The sequence below is a fragment of the Nannospalax galili genome, unplaced genomic scaffold (assembly GCF_000622305.1).
Source record: "Nannospalax galili isolate Female #2095 unplaced genomic scaffold, S.galili_v1.0 scaffold566, whole genome shotgun sequence".
Classification (NCBI taxonomy): Eukaryota; Metazoa; Chordata; class Mammalia; order Rodentia; family Spalacidae; genus Nannospalax; species Nannospalax galili.
In genome coordinates this window covers 658,230-668,838 of record NW_008355811.1, presented here as the reverse complement: position 1 = coordinate 668,838, position 10,609 = coordinate 658,230, and the positions used below count along the sequence as shown (strand labels likewise).

The 10,609-nt window shown below is 44.3% G+C and overlaps 1 protein-coding gene across 14 annotated transcripts in view; it reads left to right on the top strand.

Annotated features, from left to right (window-relative positions):
- Window positions 1-10,609, top strand: part of Ep400 (E1A binding protein p400) — a 152,902-nt gene that overhangs the window by 89,435 nt on the left and 52,858 nt on the right. For all 14 annotated transcript variants that reach the window (XM_029556478.1, XM_029556474.1, XM_029556476.1 and 11 more), the window contains 5 exons: window positions 2,930-3,066; window positions 5,994-6,163; window positions 6,438-6,612; window positions 6,714-6,850; window positions 10,111-10,297. In XM_029556478.1, the coding sequence (XP_029412338.1) occupies window positions 2,930-3,066; window positions 5,994-6,163; window positions 6,438-6,612; window positions 6,714-6,850; window positions 10,111-10,297 (806 nt within the window). The remainder of the gene's footprint in view (window positions 1-2,929; window positions 3,067-5,993; window positions 6,164-6,437; window positions 6,613-6,713; window positions 6,851-10,110; window positions 10,298-10,609) is intronic.

The following is a 10,609-nucleotide window of genomic DNA, read 5'->3' as shown; positions in this document are numbered from 1 at the left end:
TGAGGAGCTATAGCAGGCACATGGGGTGCTGAACGTCACCACTTGGGAGGGAAACACAAGTCAAAACTGCAGTGAGGTGCCAGCTCACTCATACTGGGAGGGCAGGCACCAACAATGGAAAATAACAGCATGTCAGTCCTTAAGAAAATAAGTAACGACAAGTGCTGGTGAGGAGGTGGACCCAAGGCAACCCATAGACACTGCTCGTGGGAGTATAAGCTGGTTCAGCCACTATGGAACTCAGTATGAAAAACACCAAAAAAAAAAAAAAACAAAAAAAAAACAAACCCCAAAACTGGTAGTCTGTACTTCTAAACCAGGAGGATTCATGTTGCTAATTGTGAAAGAATCAGTAGGTGAGTCCTTTATCTTCTGGGATGAGAGGTATACACACCTGTAGGAGGAGTCTTAGGCAGGACACGGAATCCCATCATGCTGCACATGAGAGAGTCAGGGCATCTGGAGCCATCAGTGTAGGGGCTACAATGCAGTGTTCAGAACTGGACCAAGGCTGTGTGAATTCAGGAGAGTGCAGTGGACAGGTGCAGTCAGGAAGGTAGGTAGGGGCTGGCCTTACGGAAGGAGGCTTGAGACCCTTGTGCAAATGTGACTTTTGCAGCCAGAAGACAACATCATTGCAGGCATGTCTTCTCAGTCAGAAGACAACATCATTGCAGGCATGGATAGGGAGGGCTTGTTCGCTAGGCTGGTGACTGCTGAAGCCAGAGGGGATAGGCTTTGTGAGGATTCTGATGTACAGGGAATGGCTGGCCTCTCAAGGGCACATGACTGGGCATACTTAGGAGGAGGAGATAGCCAAAGTTACTATCCTTTGCTTTGCCCCTGGGAGAGACAATGTGTGTTCCTCACTTGGGGCAGTTTATGCTTCCCTTTGTTCTTGATGCTGTCAGGATGAAGTCATCTAGGTTGTAGGAATAGGTAGTCTTTTTCTGTGCCAGTTTGAAAAATATAGTGTTGGGAAAAGAAGCAAGGTCTTAGCACTCAGCTGAGTTTTATTAAAAGTGAAAAAGTGAGAATTCTTTTATTGAAAGTGAAAGAGCACAGGGCTGAAGAGATGGTTCAGCTGTCAAAAGCACTGGCTCCTCTTGCAGATGACCTGGGTTCAATTCCCAGCACCGACATGGAGGCTAACAACCATCCGTACCTCCAGTTCCAGGGGAATCTGATGCTCTCTTCTGACCTCCACAGGCATTACACAACATGGGTGCACTTACCTGTACGTGTAGTGTGTGTACTTACATACTCCTCAGGATGGTGAGGGTACCTGGAGATGGTGTCCAAGTCTGCTTGGATGGTCCAAGCTTTTTATATGTTTGAGAATGGGATGAATTCCCTTTCTCCCCTGGAATTGGTTAATGTGAGCTATTATAGGGGATTGGATGATCCAGACAGACAGGGAAGCTGAATGGTTCCCACCACAGGATCCAGTGGGAGATTTAAGAGTCCCATTGAATAATTCCCTCTAGTGGAAAAGAAAATGCACTAAATCTTTGTCTCAGAAAGGGAGAAGAACCTGAAAACTGGCCATTTTAAATGTTTAAGTGTGCATGTACTTAAATCTACCCAGAGCCTCTACCAGGGATTTGGCTGACTCCTCTTGCCCAAGCTGGGGTTCTTGGGCTCCTTGTTCCTAGATAACCACCAGTTCTCCACAAGTAGTGTTTATTACTTGGAATTGTAGTTAAGAAATGCTGACAAATTCATACAACATCATCAACTCTACACTGTTTTTCTTTTTTACTTTTTAAAAAAATTCTTATTTTTTATTATTACTTTTTTTTTGGATTTTTTTTTTTGGTCTTTTTGAGACAGGGTCTCCCTGTAGCCCCAGCTGTCCTGGAACTCACTACGTAGACCAGGCTACCCTTGAACTCACAGAGATCTGCCTGCCTCTGCCTCCTGAATGCTGGGATTAAAGGCGTGCACCACCATGCCTGGCTTTATTATTTTTATTTTATGTGTATACATGTATTGCCTGCATTTAAGTAAGTGCACCCATGCCGTGCAATGCCCGTGGAGGTCAGAAGAGACTGTTGGATCCCCTGGGACTGGAGTTACGGACAGTTGTTAGCTGCCATGTTGGTGCTGGGATTCGAACCCGGGTCTTCTGCAAGAATAACCGGTGTTCTTAACCGTGGAGCCATCTCTCCAGCCCTCTTTTTTTAATTTTTAAAGAAGAAAATAGGGTTGGTGAGATGGCTCAGTGAGTAAAGGCACTCGCCTTTGAAGCCTCACAACCTGAGTTCAATCCTTTAGACCCACATGGTAGAGAGAATTGTTTCTTGCAAATTGTCTTCTGACCTCTACATGTCTCCTTGTTGATCTACTTCCTTCCCCTTGTGGTGACCACAGGATAGCCTGGTATATTTCTTGTTCAGCCTTCTAGTTTAACTGATACCTTCATACATATGTATATACATTGCCCTTTGCAGGAATGGAATCTTGGGTTAACATATGGTTTGTTTTGTTTTGAAACAGGATCTTACTATGTAGCACTGGCTGACTTGGAACTTGCTATGTAGACTAGGCTATCCTTGAACTCAGAGATCCCCTTGCCTCTGCCTCCCAGGTGCTGAAATTAAAGGTATGCACCACCATGCCCAGCTCATATTAGGCATTAAAACAATATTTTTAGAAATTTTCATTGCATATATTCATTGTACTTGATACTGTTTTACATAAAGACATTCTGATAGGAGGATATATTGTATGTTGAGTATATTTCTCCCTCTCTCTGCCATCATTTTAGGTTTTTAAAACCTAAAACAGGCAGGGACACATCAGCAATGAAATAATGGTGGAAGATAGTGTTTGTTTTGGTATCTGTTCTTCTCATGCACCACATACTAAGTTTCTATTAAATACAGCTATAGGTTCCTGGATCTGACAGATTGTTTTTCTTTTATAGGTAATTGGGGCCCTCATCTTGTTGTTGTGAGGAGTTGTAACATACTCAAGTGGGAACTTGAGTTGAAGCGCTGGTGTCCTGGGCTCAAAACCCTTTCCTATGTTGGTAACCACAGAGAACTCAAAGCGAAGAGACAGGTAGCTTTTCTTTTTTTAAAAAAGGTTTATTTTATTTTTAATTATGTGTATGTTTCTGTGTGTGGTATATGTGCATGTGAATGAAGGTACCCAGAGAGGCCAGAGGGTTTGGATCCCCTAGAGTGGGAGTTAAAAGGCAGTTTTGAGTTGCCCGATGTGAGTCAGTGCTGGAAATTGAACTTGGGTCTTCTGGAAGAGCAATATGTGCTCCTAAACATTGAGCTGTCTCTTTGGGCCTCTTCTTTTTCCTTTTCTTTCTTTTCCTTAACCCCCCCCACCCCATTTCAATGGTGGGTATACATTTAGGGTTTCACACATCGTAGGCAACTGCTATGCCACTGAGCTACATCTCTAGTTAAAGTATCTTTTAAACATGAAATAGAGGCTGGTGAGATGGCTCAGGAAGTAAAAGTGCTTGCTATCAATATGAGTTTGATCCCTAGAACCCAAATTAAAGGTGGAAGGAGAAAATTGACTCCACAAAGTTGTTCTCTGACCCCTATACACATGCTGTGGTACACACATGCTCATATACAGACATATCTCACACGTACACACAGTAGTAATACATGAATTAAAGTTTAACAGCACCTCATCTTATTTGTCTTTTTTTATTTTTTGGTTTTTTGAGATAGAATCTCCCTGTAGTCCCAACTGGCCTGGGACTCACTATATAGATCAGCCTGACTTCAATCTCACAGAGATCCGCCTGCCTCTGCCTCTTGAGTGCTGGAATTAAAGGCATGCACCACTACATGTGTGTGTGTGTTTGTTTGTTTGTTTGTTTTGTCTTTTTGAGACGGGGTCTCTCTGTAGCTCCATCTGTCCTGGAACTCACTATGTAGACCAGGCTGGCCTCGAACTAACAAAGATCCTTCTGCCTCTGCCTCCCAAGTGCTGGGATTAAAGGTGTGCACTACCACGCCCGGCAGTGGCTTTTATTTTTATTTTTGACATGGAATCTCATGTAACCCAGACTGGCTTTGAACACTCAGTCCTCCTGCCTCAGCCACCTCAGCGTTGGGATTATAGGCATGCATTTCAAAACATGGAGTCATGCCGCTTACTGTGATTACTATGTGCCAATCAGCTATTTGTAAGTTACCAAACCTATGTGTGATTCTAGAATTTGAGCCCCTTGATAGCACAGACACAGATTGGACTCTAGTTCCCTTGGAGAAGGCTGCTTGGATTTGGATGTACCATATCCTTTCCGTATCAATGCATTGCCTTCCAGAACTGAAGTCCTGGGCTATGGGTATTGCTCAGTGGTAGAGTTCTTTCCTGGCACAGTCCTGAATTCAATTCTGTGTAATGTAATGGGAAGAAAGTTCAAAACAGAATTTCTTTCTGGAGAGTACAATGCTTTTTGCTTCAAGACCCTGCTGATTTTCACAATCTTAATGAGGTATGTGAGGCCCTCTGAGTTCTGAATTATGCATCTGTTATGTGAATCCTGTGAATTGTTCACAGGAATATTTGTGACAATTGTAAATTTCCTTTTGCCCCAGTTTGTAGTGTCAGGTCCTGAGTGAATGTGTGTAGTTCATCTTTTTTTCATTGTTAGACATTACAGGGTTAAATAGCACTTAATGAAAACATGAGAGCCTTGAGGTATATCTCTTTGCCTACCTGTCTTGGTCTTTTTCTTCTGCTGCAAAAAAAAAACACCACAAAGAAGGTAGTTTATAAAGAGCTGAAATTTATTGCTTATAGTTGTAGAGGTTGGATGTCTAAGACTAAAGTTTAGTGTCTGGCGAAGAAGGCTTGGCTTCAGTTTTCCAAAATGATACTTTTTTGATGTGTACTCACATGGTGGAAGGCAGAAATGCAGAAGGACGTCAGTTGGATCCTTGCAGCCCTTTCATAAGGTTTTGACTTGTTCTTGAAGGCAGAGAAGGCCCAACTCTTAATGCTGCCACAGTGGAGAACCAATGCAACATGAGTTTTGGAGGGAGCACATTCAGACCATTGCTGTCTCATTTGCTTTTTTGTTGTTTCTTTTGTTGAGAAAGGGTTTCCCTGTAGCTCCAGCTGGCCTGGAACTCGTAATATAGACCAGGCTGGCCTCAATCTTAGAGCTCTGCCTGCCTCTGTCTCCTGAGTGATGGGATTAAAGGCATGTGCGACCCCTAAACCCCTCCCCCCATTTGCTTTAAAAAAAAATCTCACATTGTGTGGGATGTGGTGCTACATGCTTTTTATCCTAGTACTCAGGAGGCAGAGGCACGCAGATCTCTGTGGGTTTGAGGCCAGCCTGGTCTACATAGTGAGTTCCCAGCCAGCTGGGGCTACAGGGAGACCCTATCTCAGAAAAACCAAAACAAAACAAAGCAAAAAAAAACCCAAAAAACCCAAACCCTCTAAAATCCCCAAATCTCATGTTGCAGTTAGTTGTAACATAGATATCTGCATTTTCTTACCTTGCTTAGATTATACACTATAAAAGCTATCCCTTAGAGTCTTCTCTGATAATCTGTTTTCCTAATGATAGTTTTTGTTTTTAAATTTTATTTATTATTTTTACTTTATGTATATGCTTGTTTTGCCTGCATGTAGGTAAGTGCACCCATGTTGTGCAGTGCCCGTGGAGGTCAGAAGAAGCTGTCGGATCTCCTAGGACTGGAGTTATGGACAGTTGTTAGCTGCCATTTGGGTGCTGGGATTCGAATCAGGGTCTTCTGCAAGAACAACCAGTGTTCTTAACCGCTGAGCCATCTCTCCAGCCCCCTAATGATAGTTTTTAGTGCCTTCAAAGAAGCTTAATTTGTCAAGTTATTTAGACTCTAGAAGTTTGAGTGTCCTCAGCCATTTTCATATGTAGGAGTTATTGAGAAGAATGAGTGGGTGCGGCTCCACTGAATGTCATCTCTGGCAGTGCTCTGCAGATGGTTGCAGGAAAGACAAGGTTTCTTTCTGTGTTGCAGGAGTGGACTGAACCCAACAGCTTCCACATCTGTATCACATCCTATAAGCAGTTCTTCAGGGGCTACACTGCCTTCTCAAGGGTGCGATGGAAATGTCTTGTCATTGACGAAATGCAGCGGGTGAAGGGCATGACCGAGCGGCACTGGGAAGCAGTCTTCAACCTGCAGAGGTCTGACCTCACTCAGATGTTTTGTGCTCCTCAGATTCCCCAAGTGTTCTTTGTTCTTACGTAAGGATTCTTCTAAAGAAATCTTGCTCATTGCAGACACAGTGCCAGTGGCCTTTCAGTGACAAGGAATTTCTGTCACAGCATGCAAGGCTAAGGAGACACACACAGAGTCCTTTTGTTTAGTCCCTTTCTTGAGGGTATATGCAGAGTTACTGTCTTCCCTTTCTCACATGTTGCCCTAGAGAACAGTTGTGCAGCCTCATTTTGTTTACAGCCAGCAACGCCTACTTCTGATTGATGTGCCACTGCATAACACCTTCCTGGAACTCTGGACCATGGTACACTTTCTCATTCCTGGGATCTCCAGGCCTTATCTGAGCTTTCCCTTGAAAGCCCCCAGTGAAGAAAACCAGGATTACTATCACAAAATGGTCATAAGGTTACACAGGGTATGTTTGCTTCTATTACTCTAGTTAACTCATTTAAAACATTTCCTGCTAAAGGTACCATGTCATTGTTTTGGGAGGAAGACACTTGTTATTTTCTTCAGGTGACACAACCATTTATTTTGAGGAGAACCAAGAGAGATGTGGAGAAGCAGCTGACCAGGAAGTATGAGCATGTTCTGAAGTGCCGCCTTTCCAGTCGGCAGAAAGCCTTATATGAGGATGTCATCCTGCAGCCCGGGTAAGTGCTGGCTTGTGTGATCTTCTTGCCTTTCAGCAGTGAGGAACAGATGTATCTTGTGGCCTCATTGGGTGCTCCTGTCAATGAAGGCTGGGGGTTCTTCAGGCTTCCAGACATCCCTACTTCCCCATGGCTTACCCGGATCTGCCCCCTTCCAGTACTCTGCCCTTAGACATGCTTTATTCACATACCTACCATGTGTATAGTAGCTTGATGTCCATTTATGTCCATTCTACTGTTGCTATTGCTGCTGTTACCTGGGTCAGTCTGGGTGTTTAGTTTAAACTCAACCTGGAGAGGCAATACTGATTGATAAGCTTGCTCTTTGAAAGCAGCCTGCTGCATCAGGTCTGTATGATCTGGCTGGAAGGAAGCCAGTGGGGCATAGTACCTATTCTCACAGAACGATATCTTGTGACCTAAACAGATCAGTCCCCAACTCTAGCCTGATGGCCTTACATGCCAATTCGGTGGACTCAACTTGAATCCTCTGTCTTTTGTAATGTCCTGTGTTTAAAACTAGCAAATGTAAGAAACATGAAAATCAAGTTCCAAAGGATTTTAATTTTAAATTTATTGGTGCTTGGGGCTGGAGAGATGGCTCAGTGGTTAAGAGCATTAGCTGCTTCTTTGAGAGGACCCAGGTTCAATTTCTGGCGCCCACATGATGGATAACAACTATAACTCCAGTTCCAGGGGAATCTGACGCCCTCTTCTGACTTCCTCTGGCATTGGACAACACAGGTGCTTTTACATACATGCAGGCAATACGTTCATATACATTAATAAAAATTTATTGGTGCTAGAATTTACACTTGCTCTCTCAACTCTTGAGAAGAATCACATGTTGTGTTTATCATCACGACCCTCTGTGCCATCTCAGCAGTCTCTTGGGGTCTCTGGCATGTGGACCTACTCCAGCCTCTCCTGACTCACAGGTTCCCACTCTGGGTGGGAATATAATGTGGGACTTTGTTTGCCAAGCAGACATGCCCCAAACTATTTTATGAGTGCTTGCCTTCATTGTGGGTAGAAACAGTTTAGGCTGCACTAAGCTTGGGAGGCAGTAGGGCACAAGACCACGGCCATCAGTAGCTGGCAGTGGGACCTGGCCAGTCTCCTACTGCTTTTTGTTTGCAGAGTACAAGGTGATGTGGGTCACTGAGGAAAAAGTTGTGTGTGTGTCTAAAGTTCTCACAGTAGTGTGTAGAACCCTGATGCCTTCGAGAAAGACTTAGAAATTTTAGAACCAAGTATAAGTATGAATGCCTACTCACTTGAGGATTTCCCAGGCCATTCTTGACAAGATGCATTTATAATGAGACACTCAGCTGATCTCTTAAGCTGGAATATGAGCAATGAATACATCCTCACAATGTTTGTTGTGACCAATCTTCTAAACATTGTGGATGCTGCATGAGCAGAAGATACTTAGCTCCATAGCTTCAGCTCTGGCATTTGTCAGATGTTTCAGCAAAATGTTAATGTCATCTTCTGATGATCTTAGTGACATGCTAGTTTTAGTTAGTGGGGAATGTTTGTGGGGATAGAAGGGGATGTATCTTCTGTGGAGGTCAGCTGCCACTACTGGCACACAAGGGAAGCACAGCTTGAAGTTACTTTTGTATCCCTAAGATTGTCCTCCCAACAGAAGTGTCAATAAGTCATTTTCCAGAGAATCTAGCTTGTTGATCTGTGACTGTGCTCCTGGGGTGAGGTACTTGTGATTAGAGTGGTGATGTTGTAGAGGTTTGAGATGCCATGGTTTTGGACTGGCTAGATGAAAGTACTTCTTGTTTTGCTGATCTTTGGCTGATACTGTGGCATCTACTCCCTGAGTAGAATGGTAGCGAGACTTCCTTTTCAGGTCTCTGAGCCACATATCAAGTGTTAGTATGTTAGGCCCGTGTGTGCCTTGGCCCTACTTTGGCACTTGTTGCCAGCATTCTAGGCACCTGGACTGCCAGACTAAACCCTGTGGCTGATGGCTTCAAGGTTCTGAGGTACTGAGTACACTGTCCTGGTTAGCCTTCCTTTCTGCATTGTGCTATCCAACAGCATGGGAGCTTCTTTCCAGACAGATTCTGCCCCTTTCCTGGCTGCTGGCTCCCTGGGGAGCTTCCTTTCTAGTCTCAGTGCCTCCACTTATACCTAGTCCCTTCACTTTTCTGGCACTTTTAATCTTTTTTCTCAGGAAGCCCAGCCTAGCTTTATCCCACACAGACAAATATGGCACTGTTTTAATACTCCCCTGTCTGTCTTCTATTCTACCTTTGTTCCTCCAAGCCAGACAGATAGGTCCTATCCTGCTTTTGTTACTCCATTCTCGTGCCCAGCCCCATGCAGAAACTTATGTCACAAAACTGAGAGCTGACTGTCTGGGTTTCCCCTGGGTTTCCTTTAGGGTCCTCTCCTGGCAGCATTTCTTAAGATTACTACCTCCTTGGTTCTGGGGCACACTTGAGTTATACCTGGATTATGTCAGATTCACATGCCCCACACTCCTAAGTTCAGTTCTTTTGGGCACCATTTTGGATGAGTTGTTCCAAGTTGTCAGATGTTGTTAGAAACTCATAGTGCTCTCACCAGGGTTCTGCATCCTATTCTCAGGCTCTCCAGATGCTATTCCTCACTACCTTCCTTAGGTTACTAGATACTCTCTGCTTTACCTGGGGAGTCCCCGCCTCATTCATGAGCACTATCTATGTTGTAGCCCCATGACCCTAGTGTGCCCTGTGGGTCTATATCTGTCTTATATTGCAGCAGGCCTGTCCTATGGCCTCTTCAGCACCTCATCCAACATTACACACTCTACCTGCAGGTTCAAGGGCTGTGCTTTCTGGTATATTCTTATCCCACCCCTTGGCTCGGCAATTCCTCTCACACTTTAGGCTACCTTGAATGCCCCTGTTCCTCCTTCAGTACACTTAACCCTGCTTGTGACTGAAACATGGTCCCTTTACAAAGAGATCCTTTACAAAGAAACAGCCCTCTCCCTTGAGAAGGTATAGCACCTGAGATCTGTCCCACAGTTACCTCTCATCCCTGGCTTTCTGAATTGTTTTATTGGGTAACTCAGTAAAGACCTGTTTGGGAATGTAGACTTGAATGTGTAGCATAACTAATTTATTGGCCCAATCTCAAGAAATCTTGCTAGTTCTTATATTTATGAGATTAGGAAAGTTAGTGATGAGGAGTCTGAGTGATGGATATGCATTTTCCCCTGACACTGAGCTCTCCTGTCTCCTTTCCGTGAGCAGGACCCAGGAAGCTCTAAAGAGTGGTCACTTTGTTAGTGTTCTGAGCGTCCTAACACGGCTACAGCGGATCTGCAACCATCCTGGACTGGTAGAGCCACGGGTCCCAGGCTCTTCCTATGCAGCAGGCTCTCTACAGTACTGGTCAGCCTCTTTAATTCTCAGAGTGCTGGAGAGAGAGTTCTGGAAGGTAAGTGAAGTATTCAGAAAGGTAGTAGAGGATGTTTAGCACTTTGTAGATAAAAGCCATATGCTTGTTAGATCATTTTCAGCCCCTCTTCTTTCTACCAGTCTCTCTGGGCTAGTGTCTATCTGGACAGCTTATGGAATTTTTTTTTTTTTGAGGCAGGTCTCCCTGTAGCTCCAGCTGGCCTGGAACTCTCTATGTAGAGCAGGCTGGCCTTGAACTCACAGAGATCCGCCTGTGTCTGCCTCCCGAGTGCTGGGATCAAAGGCATGCGCCACCATGCCCAGCCTTACAAATATAATATTTTTTTAAATA